Here is a 20,783-nt window from a genome sequence, read left to right on the forward strand (position 1 = left end):
AAGACATTCAGTCACTCTCCATTGGGAACAACAAAAATTATATTTCATTTTCAGTAGAATACCAATTTAGAGTCGAATCCTGATCATCGTGCTCACACCACTAGCACCACTGAAGTCTGTGAGGTAAGGTGGGCAAGATTGGCCCGTGCTCTTTCCAAAAGTTCTCAGCCAGTTAACACCAACACTGCAATGTGATAGAGTTTAGATTGAAAAGAGAATACCCAGTATTTGCCGTTGTATTTTGTGTAGTGAGTTTGACAGTTGTGTGGATGGTACAGTAGAACTGCACAGTTACGAACACCTCAGGAATGGAGGTTGTTCGTAACTCTGAAATGTTTGTAACTCTGAACAAAATGTTATTGTTCTTTCAAAAGTTTACAGCTGAACATTGACTCAGTACAACTTTGAAACTTTGCTATGCAGAAGAAAAATGCTGCTTTTCCTTTATTTTTTAGGAGTTTATGTTTAACACAGTACTGTATTTGCTTTTTGCGTGTGTTTGTCTTTGTTGCTGCCTGATTGCATACTTCCGATTCCAAATGAGATGCGTGGTTGATTGGTCAGTTCGTAACTCTCTGAGGTTCTACCGTATGTGGAATGAATCCCACATTATTAAAAATTACTCATTGGTACTCAGTGATGCAAATACAAGCATGCCTCCACTATTTTCTGTACAGGGTCATATCCCAATAGCAAGATGAATGTCAACCTCAAAAATAATTAGATAGGCTTGAGCTACAAAGTTTAATCTGGATCCAGATCTGTACTGTTCTGATCTGGGTTTTTGGCTCTAACAATAATAAAGGGCCATATTCTCCTCTTTGCAGAAACAATTTCAACTTCCTGAGTCATATTCTCTGCTCGGATAACTCCATTTAATGTGAATGACAAAAACTGAAATAATTATACACTACTTTTTTGAGTAGTGTCCCCCTGGTGCTCCACTTCAGGTGCACTTGTGCCTCTCAAGCTGTTGATCAGATATAATCAATTAGCAGTGTCCGTTCAGCCTGTGCTCGTGCCAGATGCCTCCTCCTGCTGGACACCAAGGCTATATAGGGCTGTGCAGGCAAATTGCCCTCCATTCCTTCTTAGCCACCTCAGCCTGAGCTGGAACCTTAGCATGTCCACCTTGAGTGTGCCTTGGCTTTTCAGTTTTTCTATAGTTGTTAAGATTAGTTACTTAGTACAGTTAGCTAACTAATTATAATAGTGAGAGGATTGTTTTTTTTCTGCTCTCTTCCCTCCAGGAGACTTCTTTACCTGGCAGGGCATGCTTGGCTTGCCAGGATTCAAACTTTGCCTCTCCTGCCAAGAGGCTATAGCTACAAGTGACAGCCACTCTAAGTGTGTCCTTTTGCTTAGGGGAATCCCACCTCTCCCAGAAGGACGGCTTCTTCCTGGCCCTCAAATGCAGGGCAAGAAAAAAACAGGGAGATTAAACTCAGACTGTTAATGATGGAACATTTACTTCGGCCAGCTTCTTCATCAGGTCAGGAGACACCCTATACATCTGTCTGTCAGATCCAGTGCCTTTTCAGCCTTGGCACAGGCTTCCCCTAAGAAAGGGAGAACGTTGGAGGTGCCAGAGGAGGCTTCTAAAAAGAGGAGTGCAGACTCTCGCCTTACGGAGCCAGCTCCGAAGAAGTTCAGGTCCCCGACAAGATCTATGGTCTCCAAAGCCTTGACCTTTCGACTCAGTACTGTTGAGTCGAAGGACTTTTCCTCTTGTGCCAGTGGGGCCACAATGTTCTGGAGCTGAAAGGAGAGAAGCAGCTTCAGTTAGGCCTCAGTACCCTCTATGAGCAAGGAGGATGAGCATACGCAGTCAGGACTGTCACCATTGAACTCAGCCCAGCCACCGGTACCTATGCGCTCAGCCCAGCCACCGGTACCTATGCGCTCAGCCCAGCCACCGGTACCTATGCGCTCAGCCCAGCCACCGGTACCTACGCGCTCAGCACACAGGGCATCAAATAAGTAACTGTGCCAGACACCATCGGCATATACTTTGGTATGTCCACTATCAGTGGTATCGTCTGCTTTGGTGACCTCAGCTACCACATTGTACTGTACTCGTCACCACAAGAATTTAGATGTACATTATCTCTCAATAATGGATGAACTGGAGTCCTGCTCTTTACATCCACACCCTAAATTCTTAACTAAGGTTCTCCTCCATCTGGGGATACCGCTTGAGTCACCTGAAGTGGGGCACCTGTTGGCACACAACTCTTAGAAGAAGAAGCGGTTAGTCACTTTGTGCAGTAACTGTGGTTCTTCCAGATGCGTCCCCCTATGGCTGCTCCAGTACTCACCCTCCTTCCCCTCTGCTTCAGACTGTTCGCTGGGGGATATTTGGGTGGAGAAGTAACTGAGGGTGGTATGCCCACACACCCATATGCTACCTTGATTTTTGGCACGAGGAGGCATAGGGTGCATGTGCGGGCTGAAAGGACACTGCTAACTGAAAATCTCTGATCAAGGACTTGGGAGACTCATGCACATCTGCAGTAGAGCACCCATAGGGGCAGGCATCTGGAGGAACCACCATTACTGCACAAAGTGAGTAACCCCTTCTGCAGTGGAATTACCCTAGCAGAGAATTTGTCCCACTGAGATTCCTCTGCATTGCTCCATGCAGGATTTGGCCTCATAAGCCAGTGAATTTCCGTAGAGCCATATGAATCCCAAGACACCCAGGGAGGCCCGCATATCTCAGCACAGCTGCACTGATAGCATTTATCGCCTGTCTCCCTCCATAGCTGTATATTAACAGCTGTAGAGGAGTTCCTGCTTCCTGCAGTATTAATTTCTGATCAGATGTCCTATCAGATATTCACAGAGCCTGCAATGGGGCAGGCCACAGACAGATGAGGCTCCCAGCTGCATCATACCCTCCATACCTCGCAATCTGTAGAGAGCCCCTAGGAGTCAAGGAGCCAGAGAAATTGTAAATCCAAACTGGCACTACTACTCCACCCCGCCCCATATCTCTGAGTTGGTGCTCACCTTCCATGGCGCGCCACCCTCTGCTTCTGAGCTGGCATTCCTCCTTCCTTGATCCTCCCTACCCATCCCTCAGAACTAGTGCTCCCCTTCCATGCCTGCCCCCAGGCATGCTGTCCTCCCATTTACTTCTGAGGACAGAGGGGAAAATGTAGCCCAAAGTATTCTGGCAGAACATGAAAGAACTGCTGTGGATATGATGTGCAAGCACTTTAGTGACTCCACTGGCATTAAATGTAAACCTAAAACCAATAAACCAGCATTTTGCAATATAAGCAATCAGCAGAGAATTAGATGACCTCGTATTTACCCTTTAGGCTAACAAAGTAACTGGTTTTCACAGACAAACCTTTTAAAGGGCAGGAACAAGACTTACCCTGGTTGGCTAAGATCCTGATTTCCTATACAAATAGCTTTCTATTGCACTCTGGTTTAGCAAGCAACACTGTTAGGCTGTGTTTGATAGCAGTGATGTTGGGCAGGTCATTGAACCTATCCATGGCTCTCTGTAACAGGTATAATGATAGCTAGCTACCTTACACAGTGAATGGAGTGTGGGGGGGTGCTCTCTGACCTGTAACTTGGTGCTGATCGCTGGGTCTGCTGCTAGCAGGGTCAGCCAGTGCTCTTCCTCAGCACCCACGTGCTTTGACAACCTACTGCTCTTCTGCGGAATATCTGTCGAGGGGCAGGATTCACCTGCGGAGCATATGAGGACATTCTTCTCTCACCTGCCCCAGAAGCCAGGGACACCGGGAGAGGATAAGGAAGAGCTGGGGGTGGGGAGCGCCCTCTTTCAGAGACTGTTGGTTGTGGGAAGGACAAGGGTGTACGCACAAGGGTGTATGCATCCCAGAAATCAGAGGGGAGCCAGGCCCAAGAGCATACACATGTATGCACACGGGGCAGAGGGAAGGTTGGGAGCACTGGCTGTCTCCTTATGCATGCCTGGAGTTCTGAGATGGCAGCAATGGGAGCTGATGACATGGTACTACTGCCATAAGAATAGATGTGAGCTAGCTGACTGACATGAGGTGCTTTGAGATCCTCAGGTGACAGGCCCGACTGAATATAGGTGCAAGAGTAGAAGCAGTAAGTTGTGGCTCCCTCCCTTCATCAGAGAATTGCTTCTTTGGTGGTGATAATCACTTTCAGATGAAAAGGCTCTGAAATGACCCTCAGACACAGGGCATGGGATTTTCTTCTGTTGTCTTGCTTCTTTGCAAGATGTTCGCAACTTTTCTGACATGTCCTGTTGTTCTCCTGCCTTGCTTTTCGCCTGCCGCAATTACGTTGACACTTGCAAAAACAGCAGCGTACACTTTGGCTGACTATTTTATTCTTCATCAGTGCCCGCATCTGACTGTCATTAGCATTGATAGGAATTAGGCGAGCAGAAATACAGAGGTATACCAGGGGCAGTAAGTGGGATAACTTTGGAATTCCTTGGCCGTTTGGATCAAACCATTCACTAGCTGACTCTGACCAATGGGCTGAACTTTTGATGCCCCTGAATTATTTTACAGCTACAGTTAGAAAGCTGGCTGAAGGAGAGATGTATTTGAGATTTCACTTAATTACAGCAAACCTGAAAATTAGAAAGACCAGCCAAATTTTTAACTGAGTAGGTGTCTCAATGTTTGAGTGCCCAATCTGAGAACACCAAGGAGCTGCAGTGCTCAGATTGGGCACCCAAAATCTGATGCATGCAGTCAGTGGCCACTTTTTAGGAAATTTTTGGTCTAGAGCAGGGGTTCTCAAACTTTTTTTTTCGTGGACCACTTGAAAATTGCTGAGGGTCTCGGCGGACCATTTAATGATCTTTTCAAATGTTGTTTGTACTGTTAGCTAACTGTTGTAAAGCACTTTGCATAAAAGTGCTATATAAAAAAATTAACTTTTTTTGTTCTACAAATAAAAGCACACAACTCATATTTTAATATCAGTAGTCTTACCTTTCTAATGCAATGGATGTGCCCTCTCTCCCCTGGCAGCAGCCCCCGAGCTGAGGCTGGGAAGGAGGGCTGTCTCTCCCCAGCAGCCGCAGCCCTGGAGCTGCGGAAAGTCGTCTCTTTCTCTAGCCACCGCAGCCCTGCATGTCCCAAATTCCCCCCACCGCACTGCCCCCTCCCACCTACTCCCTATTCCCCCCCAAGGCCACAACCTCACCTTACATGTGTGTCTTTTTCAGGGTCCAGGCATCTAATTAGTGGAGCCACACCTGCGCGGCTCCACTAATTAGGTGGATGGCCCTTCATTCTCTCGTGTGCGGCCGCCCTAGTGTGCACCTTATAGGGAACTATCCGCGGACTGCCTGAATGGAGCTTGTGGATCACTGGTGGTCCACGGACCACAGTTTGAGAACCTCTAATCTAGAAGAATAAAATGAGTTTTTGGGAGAGAATTGGAGAACACCTAAATATATGGCCTCAAATACCAGTGGAAGAGTTACAACTGATTTAAAATAAATCTGAAATAAATGAACCTCTTGGGGGAAATAATTTTGAAATTTGCATTTATATACTAAAATACTTTCCATCCAAATAACCCAAAGCCCTTTACAAACAATTAATTAAATCTCTCAACTTCTTTGAGATAGGGAAGCATTATTAGTATACAAATAGTACTAGTCAATATTTTCATTAATGACTTGGATAATGGAGTGGAGAGTTTGCTTATAAAATGTACGGTTGATACCAAGCGAGGGGGGAGGAGGGGAAGAGGGGTTGCAAACACTTAGGAGGACATGATTAGAATTCAAAACAACCTTGATATATTGGAGAATTGGTCTGTAATCAGCAAGATGAAATTAAAAAAAGACAAGTGCAAAGCACGACACTTAGGAAGGAAAAATCAGCTGTACAACTACAACATGGGGAAAACTGGCTAGATGGTAGTACTGCTGAAAAGGATCTGGGTGTTATATGGATCACAAATGGAACATGAGCCAACAATGTGATCTTGTTGCCAAAAAGGCTAATCTCGTTCTGGGGTGTATTAACAGGCGTGTCATATGTAAGACATGGGAGGTAATTGTTCCACTCTACTTGGCCCTGGTGAGGCCTCCACTGGCATATTGTGTCCCATTTTGGGAGCCGCACTTTGAGAAAAGATGTGGACAAATTGGAGAGAGACCAGAGGAGAGCTGTAAAAATGATAAAAGGCTTAAAATGTGAGCAGTGAGGTAAGGTTAAGAAAAATGGGCATGTTTAGTCTTGAGAGAAGAAGACTGAGGGAGGGGCCTGATAGCCTTTGAATATGTTAAAGGCTGTTATAAAGAGGTTATAACTCTGTGGGACACATTCTGTGCTGATGTTACACACCATGAACATATCTTGAAGCCAATGTGTACTGTGGCAGAGAGTTTGGCCCTTTGGCTTTTCCAAGGGTCTGCTGGCATAAGAAGAATGAGAATCTGAAAGTTCTTCAGGAAATCTGTGTCTTCTGTAGGACGGTGTTTTGTACTACCAATTGAACTATCAGGCAAGCGGATTGTGTTTATTTTTTTAAAGTATAGAATGTAATTTTGAATTTATATCTTCTCTTTATTAAAAATATGGGAGTGAATTTTGAATACTTAAGGAAGCGAGGAGCTAATATCCCTGGGTTGAGCCAAGCACAGTGTGGGCAGATACCGGGCAGACTTCGCCACACAGCTCTGCCAAGGCAGCTCGCTCTTGACTCGGCATCATAACTGTCCTACATCACTCCTGAGCTTCACTTGCCAACAGTGCTGTAGTGGTTTGGAGATTTGGACAAACAAGAGTTAGGAAGAGATGGCCAGGCTCGTGATCTTGGATACTATTGGAATCCAAGCCTCTGAAATTGAAAGGTTGGTTCTCTTAGAACTTGATCCAAAGTTTATTGGAGTCATTGGGAGTCTTTCCATTGGGGTTTGGGTTAGGCCGTAAATCAGCTTCTAAATTTGCTTCTGTAATGCTCTGCTTCCACTTTGTAAAGCTTTTCTTGGGAGGTAGGAGTAATGTGATGTTAAACAGAATGGTAACAATGTGCATCATCTTTATACTAGGAGAAGCTTCTTAACTAAGAGCTCTATGGGGAAGAAGCACATACTCACGGATTTACTCCTTACAGTACTTTTCTATACCTGGCTGTTAACTTTAGATATTCGCAGGCAATCTCTTGCCAAATGTATATAGAGATAATTATAACACTACTTCAGCAAAGAAGAAAATGACATTATAAAGGCAAATTAGCAAATGAGTGCCCTCTGAAATAAATGGAAAGCAAAAATACAAAGTGTAGCACACCTAGTTTGAGCCCATAAATAAATAATGACTGCAAGTATAGGTCATATTAAAAACCAAAGCACAGCTTTTTCACAGGGCTTTAAAACTCTTTTGTGCAATGCATTTGAATTGCAAAGAGGAATGCTGGAAACTTCACTCTCCCAGTGAGATAAAATACTGTGGTGTTGAAAATAAATATTGTTTTAAAAAGAACTGAGTCTGCTTTGGGTTAAAAGTGCTTAAAATAGATTTTTAGATTCAAACCACAAAAGTTGTGGAAAAATAAGCAATTTTAGCTTTGAGGTTTTTCTTTTCTGTCTTTCTGTGAATCTTCCATTCCTTTTCTCTGAAAAGCGTTAGCTGGAGGCTGTTTGGTGCTCTGTTAGCACAGAAAGGTTTTGGAATGATGCCATTTACTCAAATGTGCCCCATGCATTTGATAGGGATGGGAGGGTGGAGATTTTTGTTTGGTCATGTGATGTTTTAATTAGTGACTCTCAAACTTTTGCTGCTTCTCATTGTGTGTAATGAAACTTTGACACTGTGCTGGGTTCTGTTTCTCAGTGCTGCTTCCTCCCCAAGGGGAGACGCTGTTCTCCTCTGGACTGGAAAGCCTCAAGTTTTGTTCCTTTCTTTTGTTTCTAAAATCCATTGCAAAGGGACCTGCAACTTTGATGAATGTGCAGTCAGGGCCGGCCCGCAACATTTTGGCACCTGAGGGGGGGAGTTCAAATGACGCCCCCATGCCCCCTCGTTTGGGCCAAAACTTTGAAAGGTCTCAATTCTGCCTTCTTCCTGTTCTACTCCTCTCATGGTACTGCACTGCTACTTACCCCAATAAAGGAGAACTAACAACTTAAAAAGCCTTGTTCAAAAATTTTAAGTAACACTTAACTTTCAAACTCCTGAACAAATGTAACTTTTCTTGTCTGTATAGTAAACACTGGCATTTTTATCAGTTTGAATAATCAAAGTGGTGCTTTCTGTGCCTTCTTGGTTGCAAAGATTTGAACTGCTTCCTGAAGGTCCACAGTCTGGGTCAGCTCATGCTCTATTGAGATGGTTGCAAGGCAGACCAGCCTCTCCTGTATCATTGTGGAGCGTAGATGTGTTTTTATTTACTGCAGCTTGGAGAAGCTGTGTTTTCCACTGGCAACTGTTACAGGAAGTGTTAAGTATGTGCAGAGCAACAAAAGCATTTCAAAAGAGGGTGGTCATCTTATTTGTGCACATGTATTCCAGAACAGCCTTGGGAGTTGATCCTGCTGAAATGTATCTTGAAAGGGCTTTCAGTTCATCACCTAAATCACTCGCATCAATATCGCGCATGTCATCATGTGTCAACACTGTCTCTAGTGCCCTGCATTGCTGGTGTAGGTCTTCTTCAGGTATAGTGAGGAGTTTTGAAATATCATACAACATCCCAAATATGCTGCTGTGTTCTTAGAGCTGCGTGAAACGTTCTTCAACTGACTGCATTGCACAATCTAGCACCTGGTTAAAGAAATGAATTTTGAATTGTTGTTTTGGGTCTCTTATGGGATTATCCCGTGCCTCGTAATCAAAATGTCTTCTTCGGTGACTCTTGTATTCTTGAATGGGTGGGAAAATAACTTCAGTGTGAAGTTCCTCTGCCAACTTCTGTGCACTCTTCAGAACGTTTTGAAATCCCTCATCTGACCGGTAAGACTGTAGGTATGACTTTGCTTTGTCCAGTTGTTCCCTTGCTCCAGATATATCAAGGTCAACACCTTGGAGTCTCTTGCTTACAACATTTATTTCAAACAGTATGTCATGCCACAACACTAAGCCACACAGAAATTTGAAGTTATGTATGTTTCTGGTGATTCCAGTTCCCTCTGCCACTGTTCTCCCGCGAACAGTTCCTGTCATAGCATTATCCTCCATACTGGCAACTATGAGATCATCTATCTTCCCAGTTTGGGGTTGGATAGGCTTTATCGCCTGCACTCGACTTTCCCATCATGTGGCACTCAGGGGTTTCAGTGTCAGAGAGGATGTTCCCAGATGTTGCTTCAAAATTTGCCATCGATGAGTTGATGCAGAGAAAAATACATAGATGCTTTGAATTACATTAAAAAATTCAACAGCCTCACTAGAAGCTGATGCTGCATCACTGACCACCAAGTTCAGTGAATGAGAACTGCATGGGACAAAAAAAGCTCGAGGGTTTAATTCTCTGATCCATGTCTGCACTCCTCTGTTCTTTCCTCTCATGTCGGCACCATTATTGTAGCCCTGACCTCTCATGTCAGCTATCACAATTCCCGTATCTTCCAGCTTTTTAAAAAGCACATTTGTCATACCAGCTTCTGTAGTATCATCAATGTCAATACATTCTAGAAAATGCTCTCTGAGAGTCACCATTGCAGGGACCTTTTCACTAGGTTCTGTTGTTGTTACAAAACGCACCATTAAAGTCATTTGTTCAGTATGGCTGATGTCAGGTGTGCAGTCCAGAATAACAGAGTAATATCTTGCTGACTTCAGATATGCTACAATCTTCTGTTTGACTTTTGTTGCCAGTAACTGTATGATCTCATTTTGAATTGTTTTTCCAAGGTAGTGGTGTGTGTACATTTCTTGGGTGGTGACTCTTCTTAGATGCTCCTGGAGTACAGCATCAAACTCAGCCATCAGCTCCATAATTTTAAGGAAGTTTCCATTGTTTGGCACATACAGCTGATCTGAAGTGCCACGCAGTGCTAGGTTTCGGGTAGCAAGCATTCTCACAATGGCAATGAGCCTTTTCAGAACATTTTGCCAGTAAAGAGACTCTGATGCTGATCATCTATGGTGGCCTTTAACCTTAGTCTCCTCTCAAGCTCTTTCCACCTATGGAATGCTCTCTGGTGGTCTGCTGCGTTCTCATGGCATGCCAGATTTCTAGCCAGGTTTTTCCAGTCCTTTGTTCCTGTAGAACCCAATGTGGCTGGAACATTAGACTAGAAGAGTTTGCAGCAAAAACAGGATGCAGAATTCTGGGTTTTTGAGTACATAAGCCATGGCCTCTCCCCTTTGTCACCATTGGGGATTTCACGCCAATAATGTATTGGATGGAAACTTCTATTTTCATTGTCTTTGGGGAACATGAAGTTTTTTACTTGCTGTGGCCCATGCAGTACAAGGAAGTCCCTCGGGCTACTGCTCAAGTGGGTCCATAGTCCTGGATCATCTAGACTTAAGGAACTAACCTCAGCAGCAGCTGTTTCTTGTGCCTCCACCACTCTCTTCTCTGATCTACACTTTTCTTCGGGAATGTGCATAGTTACATCCATTTGAGATGGAGATATGGATGCTGCAGTAGCTGCCAGGTCACCTGCACTCTGACTAACTGGAAGATCAGGCGGCATCTCACCACTCACATCCTCACTGGGGCCAGGAGGCTCACTATGAATATTTGTGTCTATGTATCTCAGGACAGCTCCTTCCTGCTTGGATAGAAAAGCTCTCTTTCTTTTTCTGAATGCTGCCCCAGAGGGGCGTTTTCTTCTTTCCCTCATGACTGCTGTTCTGTGCCAGCTATAGTGGGTCTCAACTTTCAGTTGAAGGGGACAGATTAGCAGGCTGGTAGCAGGGCCTAAGTGAGGGAAGATATCAGCATCTAAAGGGCCTAACTGGCTCCTACTATTTCAGTTGACTGCCTGTTCTCCTCATGTGGGTTCAGGGAAGCAGCAGGAAACAGGAAGCTCCCTGAGAAGCTGGTGTTAATCAGTCCAGGCTCCTGGGGGTGCTAGAGAGGTACATAAGAGGCTCTTCCTCCTCTCCCTCCTTGCAGGTCCTGCTGCTTTCTGTTATTCCCTCTCACCTTTTCTCCTGCCTGCCTGTTATGTCTGTTGTGCCCTCCTTCCTCCAGCACAGCACTCCGCCATCTCTGTGCATCTAGAGCAGAGAGAATACATACGCACCAGCAGCAGACACAATTTTCTACACTCTGGGTCCTAGAGGCGCCCCCCTACAGTCTGGCACCTGAGATGGCCGCCTCAGTTCGCCTCATGGTAAGGCGAGACCTGTGTGCAGTCGTCTCCTCAATGGAGCCATGAAGCATGCATGCCATGGTTTCCAGCTTGGCAGTTTCATGTTTGAAAGGGGGCTGTTCTTTTGTACCCACTCCACAGCCTGAAACCTTTTTGTTACATTGGAAAGAAGGGGATTGAAATAGATGCCAGGTCATATTGCATGGAGTGGCGGGAAGACATTGGTTTATTAGCAGGATTTTAAAGGGTTCCTAATGACTCTTCATCTGTCTCTACAATCACTTAAGCTTGTGACTAACTTTACACACAGGAGGAATGGGGCTACTCCTGTGTAAAGTTACTCATATTATTAAGTGTGTGCAGGATGAAGCCTTACTTTTAAAGCAAAACTAAGATTATCTCAAAATCTGTCCTGACTCAAGGCCGTGCATTGGTAAAGGCAGCCTTTTGAGTTTGTTTGGAGACCCTTAAATGAAGTCCAGCGCAGCAAGACCTCACCTCAAACTGACTGCAAATGAAGGCGAAGTGGAAAGACTGTAATGCTGTATTTAATGGATGTGTACTCCAGTAGGGCAAGTGTAAATAAAACTAAATCCCTTGTTACAAGCTATGTGAGTCAGAGGAGTGTACGCCAGTAACTGAAAAATCTTGGCAAGAAGCAAGTTTTTAATTTTCCATGACAGGAAACAAGGGTATGTCTTGGTGAGAACCTATAGCTCTTCCTCTGCCCCCAAGCAGGGCAGTAATCCTCACACTGGCTTTTTCATACAAATGTAGTTTTATAAGTATGGGGCAGGGTGCTGGAATGGATTGTAAGAGTCTAGTTAATGAGAGAGAAAACTGGGGCAAGAAAGATGTTAGACAAGAAAGACAGTTAAAACTTTATTTGGCGGGGGTGTCATGTTACGCGGTGTTTGTGTGTGGTTCTTCTGAAATGGGATCTTTCTGCTCCTGCTCTTTTGCCTATCTGGGCCAATTGGTTTCTTTTGTGTCTTTTTCCTTGGGGGAAGCCAAGAGAAAGGACCACTTGGAGTCAGGAGACCTTATAGGAAATCTTGCCTTCCCTAAGATGGGAAGGCAGGAGCAAGTGGAGGCCAGCGGTGGAAATTCAGGCGCTGAAGTTTAATTTAATGTAGTCTTATGCAACACAGTGAAGTAGAAGCGTAGGTGAAGGGCCTCTGAAAGAACAGGACTCAAGGTAATAACTGCAAGTCACATTTGGGCAACATGATGTGGCTGCAGGTTAGAGAGGCAGAAGTTCAGATAGAACCTTGCTGGAGTTGTCCTGGTCCTGCCAAACCTAATGAAAAGACTCCCACTGATTCCAGTTATATGGGCTCAGGCCCTGAACGCACTGTGCGAGCGTCCACCATGTCGTCTGTCTGCTATGGGCAAAATCCTGCCCTCCCACCTCGCAAAGATGGCAGCAGAGCCAGTGTGGTTCTGCTGTGTATGGCAGGGTACATAGAGCCTATGCAGGCTTACACCAACAAATAGTGGATGACATCTATCCAAAAAACCAAGCATCAGGAGCAAAAATATTTTCTGTAGTGCTACTAATTAACATTGTGCTTAACAGGGTAAGATGCATTCTCTGCCCTGAAGAACTTATAGCATGTAAGCTTTATACATGAGGAGCTCTCATTGATTTTAATGGAACATTCTCCATTTGGAAGGCTTGCAGGATCAGGCTTTAACACAGACTAGAGAAACACAACACAACACAAGACAAGACATGGTTTAAAGTATATGTTTCAGCTCAGCTATGACATTAAGACAGCAATCCTCTAAAATTGCCAGCAAAATTGTTGGCAATCACAATCAAATTACATTAAATATGTTGACTTCAGTGTAATTATTCAGTGGATTATCTCAGTGCATGGTTAAAACAAGATTTTTGAAAAAATGTCTGATTACGTTCAGTTGCTCTCTGGTTGGGAGCCGGGGGATATCCAAGGCATGTTTGCAGGTGGATGGCTCTTTCTCAAGAATCCTAAAAAAAAGCAGGTAATTGTTTAAATGATGCTGCCAACTGTGCCTATGCAAACATTTATTTTGCCCCAACAGAGAGGTTGCAGGAGGCACTGGAGGGATATGCCTATTATAGAATTTTGTTGAATTATCAAATTTAAAATACGAATTCTCTCACATTTCAGATCTTATTGTTATTGCTGCTACTTATCAAAAAGGCTTGTGTTTAAAACAGGCTTTTCACCTTCAGAGTTCTTCTTCTCTCCCTCTCAGGAAGTGATGGTGTCAAATTTGGGGCAGCACAGTTTTCCCCTATTGATACACTTTGTCAAACATAAGGCGGGTCTAGTAGAACAAAGAGCTGGCATGTGAGCAAGGACCATATTGAGCAAGAACATGCCATATTGGCATGTTTCTGCTCATACTGTCAGCTTCAGCGAATTATAAAGTTTCATTTTTAAAAAGAGTAAAGAAGGAGATTTTAAAAGACACAAAAGGGAGTTTGGCACCTAAATGCTATTGACTTTCAAACTCCCCCTGTTTGGTCATGGTTGTGGAAACTTGCTCCAGAATGGGAAGTGAGGTCACACTGTCTGACTGTTCTGGCTAGGAGCCTCAAACAATTGCTCTAAGAAAAGTGAGCTGTTGCCATTTGTTTTCAGTGTGTTAATTCTGAAGTCTGATGACAACAATTTCAATATTATCATTTGATCAGGCACATCCATCTCTTCTGGGGTTCTGGGTAAAGTTTGAGATTCTGGGCAGAGTTTTAATAGAGTGCAATACTATTCCTCTCCTCCACCCCACACACCCTGCTTATGAATGAGAAAATTCCTGTTCAAACGCAGAGCATCTGCAATAGCAAAATGGAGTAACTTACATTATTGGCTAAGTAGGCTGACCTAATTCTGCCCTCAGTTATATAATTAAATGAGGGTAGAATTGGATTTGCTATGCGTCGTTTGGATACTTTGAAATTAAGGTCATCTTGGATGAAATCTTTTTCGGACCCTTTTTTACTGTTTTTTCTCACTTTAGGGGAACACCTGAGGATCTGCCCGCAGGGCTACACCTGCTGCACCAGTGAGATGGAGGAGAATTTCGCCAAAAAAAGCCAAAGTGAATTTGAAGACATGATGACAGAAGCCAGCCGCTCAGCACAGGTGACCCTAACATCTCAGTACAAAAACTTTGATGGTAAGTAAAGAACATACAGATTACCCCAGTTTTGCTAGTTGCTCTTTAACTGTTGGACTCAGGGGTTTTGTTTTGTTTTTTGCCATCTGGCTCTATCTTTGTGTATTGTGTTCTGTAGCTGTTATTGTGTCATGGCTTTCAATATGAGTTCTAGCACATGTTGCATTTTCACTGGAGAATTACTTAGAAAATCTGTTTTTATTAAGGACCATTCAGGAGTCTTACATCCGTATGTAGCTAAGACTGGTATACATAGGCACAGAAGTGGCTTTTAGAGACACCCATAACAACATAGAGTATTAACACAGCAGAATAACATCTGAGGTAATTACAAGAAGCTTGGCAACATTACTTGAGCTGTAGGTGAAAATCATGGTGCTAGGGAAGACTCTGATCTGTAGTTAGTTTCCTGAATGAAAAATAGGTTAGCAAGTGTCATTTGCCTTCAGATGCTCGTGACAGAAATTTAATGCAGCACTCACCCTTACAGTGCTGTGGAGAAGTATGGTGTCAGGGATACAGCATCACTTTCAAAGCACTAAGCAAAGTATATGGCTGGCTGGCTGCTTCTGTTGCCAGCGGAATCAGTTTTGCAGCGCAGGCTGTAAGATTTGAGGTCTTAAGGCCAGTGGAAATAAGTGGTTTATTGGCAAAATAGAGCTGACCTATGGTTCTGGAACCATATCTATTATCAGCAATACCTATTTTGAAAAAGGCCAGGCATTTAGAATCACAGTCCTCTTACCTTTATCAACGATTGTCATATGGAGCTATAGTTAAAAGCACAGTGTGTGGGAGGGAGGTAATAATGGATGGAAGGGTAAAATTGGAGATTTCAAGAAACACACAGATTTACAGAAATTGGCCTGACCTTCCGAAGCAGATAGCCAAGATTAAGGTCTTTTTCACTGAATAGGAAAAAAACCAAGACAATGCATCTCTACACTGTGCGTTGCAGCTACATAGTTGAAGTTAACCGTAGCAAAGGCTTTCTTTTGAAGTCTGGGATTAATTTGTAATTTTGCCCTGAGAAAAGATTAAGGCCCGGATTTTCCAAAGTGACTAGTGATTTTGTTTGCCCAGTTTGACACTGTAAAAGGGCCTGATTTTCAGAAAGGCTTGAGCACACTTGCTGCCATCTGAAAATCAGGCCCCGTTACAGTACCTTAAGTTGATCACCCAGATATCGTAATATTCAGTAGCACTTTTGAAAATCATGGCCCATATGCTTACTCTTACCCTCACATCCAGGGCATGTGACTGAACACAATGCCACATCCTGGAGGTAACTGAGATAGAATTTGGCTCAAAATATTGAGGATTGCACTAACAAACAGAGATTGCCCAGTAGGCAAACACTTTAGTAAACCTAATTTTGTTTTATTGTTGGCTTTAAAAAAAACAAAATCAGGGTCCTTCTCTTTCTAAATTTCTGATTGGAGCTACCCAGATGTTCTTTATGATTTGTTTTCCAGTGTTTGAGAAAAATATTCCTTTTATCTCTCTAAGACATACATCTAACATTTTTCTTGGGCCCAAAGCAGTATCTGTGTTCAAAAAAACAAAGTATTTATCAAACCATAATGTACAAATCATTGCTCTTTTGTGGCAGGCATAACCTCAGTTGAGCCCTCAGGCCCAGGAAGATGTTTCCTGCTCCCATTACATCTTTTTTAGTTTGCTTAACTACTGCTGCAATCAATATTGGGCTTATGATTTATGCAGGACATGTGATGCAAAAGCGTATTTATGATTTCAGGTTTGAATTTGCCTAGGAGCAAAATTTGACTTTACAACTTCACTGGAAATTTCAGATAGAAGGAGTTGAAGCTGCAGTGGGTTGAGGGGGTGGGGGGGAGATCATTTGCAGAAATGATGTAGAAACAAATGCATCCTCAACCACTGGGATTGCCAGCTGGTTTACAGTTAGTTAACAAAATGTTTTGCACACATGAGAGATGTTATTAAACAGCCTCAAATATAGGCGTTTCTCTTGCTTCAAACTGGAAGTTTATGCTTAGGGCCCTACCAAATTTACAGCCATGAAAAAAGCATGATGGACCGTGAAATCTGGTCTTTCCCCATGAAATCTGGTCTTTTGTGTGCTTTTGCCCTGAACTACTATATAGATTTCACTGGGCAGACCAGTGTTTCTTAAACTGGGGGTTGTGACCCCAAAAGGGAGTTGCAGAGGGTTGCAAGGTTATTTTAGGGGGTCACAGTATTGCCACCCTTACTCCTGCGCTGCTGCCTTCAGAGCTGGGCGGCTGGAGAGCGGCGGCTGCTGACTGAGGGCCCAGCTCTGCAGGCAGCAGCACAGAAGCAAGGGTGGCAATACCACACCATGCATCCTTACTTCTGCACTGCTGCTGGTTGCGGCGCTGCCTTTAGAGCTCAGCTCCCAGGAGCAGCCACTGCTCTCCAGCTGCCCAGCTCTGAAGGCAGCATTGCTGCCAGCAGCAGCGCAGAAGTAAGGTGGCAGTAACACAGCCCCGCCCCACGATAACCTTGTGACCGCGCCCACAACTCCTTTTCGGGTCAGGACCCCTACAATTACAACACCGTGACATTTCACATTTAAATAGCTGAAATCATGAAATGTACTATTCTTAAAATCCTATGACTGTGAAATTGACCTAAATGGATTGTGAATTTGTTAGGGCCCAATTTATGCTCGTTCCGGTGCTGGACACAGATATAAATGTCCTTGTAGGTTTTGTTAGATCTACTTTATCAGCCGCTTCCAATACTATTAACTACTAGGTTTTGATAAATTACCTGTTAAGCAGTGGAAAGGCCCTTCGTTGGCTTTGGGAGATATCCCAAAGTATGGTAATAAGTGCTTTTCCCCCTCCCCCAGGTCATTCAGGTATGGAGTTCTGCAAGATTTCATCTTTTCATCCCTCTTGTTTGATGTGTATCTTTGGCCTGTAGGGGAGAGAGAGTGCTGTGTTCTGACTTGCAGGGTTATCAGTGTGTGGATAACCCTGAGCGCCTCATCTCCTTTTTGTTATAGGAGGGAAGTATTTGAGGGAAAGGGACAGAATAGTGAGTATAATTTCCCTTGGAATGGGGTACGCTTTGCTAATATTATTTACAGCCTGGAGGTCACATTATTCACAGATTCTCTCATGTTAGGATGGCATGTTGGTAGCCTGGAGGCTACCACTTTCCCTTTCTGTTGCAGATTACTTCACAGGAAATCATGTCTTTGTAATCTCAGTGCTGATCACTGCAATAGCTTTTAGTTGTAAAGGACCCAGAAACTTCATCTAGAAAATGCCCACCTCATTAGTACTGTCCTATATACTGGTGTTCCACAAGCTGCTTTGGGAGCAATTCAGCCTGTTAGTTTTGTTTGTAAAGCCCCAAATGGTCTGACAGCCTGTTATCTGAAAAATCACCTCTGCCCAGTTGCAGGAATTACAATCCGCCATGTCACTCTCACTGTCTGCTCCTGGGGCAAACTCTGAAGGTATTTATAGGGCAAAAATCAAAATAGTATGTAGGCATGAAATTTGAATTTTAAAAAACATAACTATGGGATTGAACTCTGTTCCTGCAATCCTAAAATTTGATTGTCCTCTGCATATTATTTATCTGAATTCTAGATTCCCAGGGTAGTTTAACTTGATATGGAATGGAGCAATGGACTTTAGAGATGTATATGGCCTATTCAGAGTGTGTTCATAAGGAAGACTAGTTATGGCTCAGTTAGCTTTTTCTTGTGGCTCATTTACCTGCAAATCTTGCCCTGTTTCTGTATTTCAGGTTGTTGAAGGAGAAATTTGAAGATAACTGGGACTGTCTGGGTGGGGGGGATTTGTGGAGATTGAGAAAAATGTCTACATTTCAAACACTTCAAAAGGACATAGATTTTAATCTGAGATTTACCATGCTTTAAAATTGATGTAGTCTGAAGGGCTAGGGGGGAGGGATAAAATGTTGATACCTACATGGGGGGAAAAAAATCCCCCTACATGGACAAAAAACTGCAAAAAATGTGTAGTGCTCTCTCTGCTGGTTGGAAAGCAGTAGTTAGCCAACAAACTCCCTGAGTCATGCCAACAGCAGTCAACAGCCATTCTATCTGTAAAAGCCTCTTTGGCAAAATTCACTGTTCTTTGTTTCAGAGTAGCAGCCATGTTAGTCTGTATCCACAAAAAGAACAGGAGTACTTGTGGCACCTTAGAGACTAACAAATTTATTAGAGCATAAGCTTTTGTGGGCTACAGAAAAAAACGGTTTTTGAATGTTATGATATGTTATCATATCATATCCGGTAGGAGAACACTTCAACCTTTCTGGCCACTCAGTAAAAGGTTTAAGGGTGGCAATTTTGCAACAGAAAAGCTTCAAAAAACACACTCCAAGGAGAAACTGCTGAGCTTGAATTAATATGCAAACTAGATACCATTAACTTGGGTTTGAATAGAGACTGGGAGTGGCTGCGTCATTACACATACTGAATCTGTTTCCCTAAGTTAAGTATCCTCACACCTTCTTGTCAACTGTCTAAATGGGCCATCTTGATGGTCACTACAAATTTTTTTCTCCTGCTGATAATAGCTCATCTTAACTAACTAGTCTCTCACAGTTTATATGGCAATTTAAAACTTATCTGTATGTATATATAGATCTTCTTACTATATGTTCCATTCTATGCATCCGATGAAGTGGGCTGTAGCCCATGAAAGCTTATGCTCTAACAAATTTGTTAGTCGCTAAGGTGCCACAAGTACTCCTGTTCTTTTTACTGTTCTTTGTTGTTTCTCCATCACAAATATGGAGTATTTTTAAGAGGTTGAGAAATCTTACATTTTTCAAGGTTTCAGATAAAACTTAGTTGTTGTTTTTCAGATCAGTTATTGATTAAAACCAATTCCTGGTAAATCTCTGATCCATCTGAAAAAGGCAAATGAAAAGATCTGATAGCATTATACTATATATTGATGGTTACATCTTATCTTGAATACATCTCAACTCATTTGTACTTCTCATTTTTTTATATAGGTGATGCTAGCTACTGTAGTTCTGTAACTGCCTGTAGGATAGCTACTCCACCCCTTCATCTAAGAAGCTTTCCCTGGGACTCGCATGGCATATAATTATAGTCTAAACACTGCTGGCATAGATGTGTAAAAACAATGAATAAGAGCAAGTGTCAATGGGCAGTGACAGTGAGGGGCTGCAAACCGAAAGGAACAAAGCTGTTCTTATGGTTTTAATCAAAGCTTAATTGTTCCAACCCTAATCTATCTCCCTCTCTCCCTTTTTTAAAAATCACTTTTAAATAGGAGTGAAATATTGTGCCAGTCTTTTCTTCTCAAACACTTCAGTGCAGTTAGCAGCACTGTTTGTGTGGCTGTAGACCTTTAGCTGTGAGCCAGAAAATCTCTTTTTATAATTATTTAGACCGTTTAAGGGAATATCAAAAAGTAAAATTGAAAATCTACATTTTCCTACCACATAGCTGATGTAAACTGACATAAAGTCCAGTATTTTTAAGATGCACCAATCACAATTTATTTAACATAAAATTATAGTAGATTACCTACTAGAATATTTGATATAATCTACAAGCTTACATAACTTCAAATATGAGTAGCTGGAGAACAAGTATGTTGTGACACAACGCAATGTACATAATTAAGAACATGACTTTGGAGTTATTTTTAGACAATTACATATTTCTTTTGAAATGAATCATTCTTTTAACTTGTAAAGGTGTGGAGAGTGTTGGGAGTTGTCATGAGACAATGGTTAACCATTTAGGGGATTGCTAAAGTACTATGTTTTCTGCTATTCTGTCTTATTTTAAGTTTAACCAAATGTTTCTTTGTAAAAGGAATTCACTTATTTTAGGATACAGTAAAAGAGAGGAGTTAGGAGTGTAGCTTAAAGACTGTAAGTACATATTTCAGTGCATTTCTCCAGCAAATCAGAAGTTGATTTGATAAAAGTTCTGCTTGTGTGAGCGTCTGTTGTAACAAAACAGATGGACAGAGAGCTGTTCAGCCTGTTTTCCCCCTGCTAAATTTTGGGGTCAAAATCCTGTCCACGACTCGACTTTTGCAAATATTTCCTATCATTCTAACAGGCAGAACAAAAATTCCAGATCTCAACACTGATTAACTTAGAGGCATTTGAATTTTGTGGCTTGAGCCCATCTTTAAGTATAAGATAGGTACACACACAAAGCTTCACTGCGAAACCATCAGAATCGCTATGCATGGAACATGTACTTTGTGTGGGACTATGCCTTGAACTCGTGTTCATTTGGAGACTGCAGCTGATGCTTAGTAGGCAGTGTCTCTCTGGGAGCACATGACACCAGTGCTCTGGAATCTGCATTGGC

The 20,783-nt window shown here is 42.8% G+C and overlaps 1 protein-coding gene across 1 annotated transcript in view; it reads left to right on the top strand.

The window, feature by feature from the left end:
- GPC1 (glypican 1) overlaps positions 1-20,783 on the top strand; it is a 329,347-nt gene that overhangs the window by 147,776 nt on the left and 160,788 nt on the right. The window contains exon 2 of the mRNA XM_074963999.1: positions 14,267-14,425. Coding sequence (XP_074820100.1) covers positions 14,267-14,425 — 159 coding nt within the window. The remainder of the gene's footprint in view (positions 1-14,266; positions 14,426-20,783) is intronic.

The sequence above is a fragment of the Natator depressus genome, chromosome 9, assembly GCF_965152275.1.
Source record: "Natator depressus isolate rNatDep1 chromosome 9, rNatDep2.hap1, whole genome shotgun sequence".
NCBI classification, from domain to species: domain Eukaryota; kingdom Metazoa; phylum Chordata; order Testudines; family Cheloniidae; genus Natator; species Natator depressus.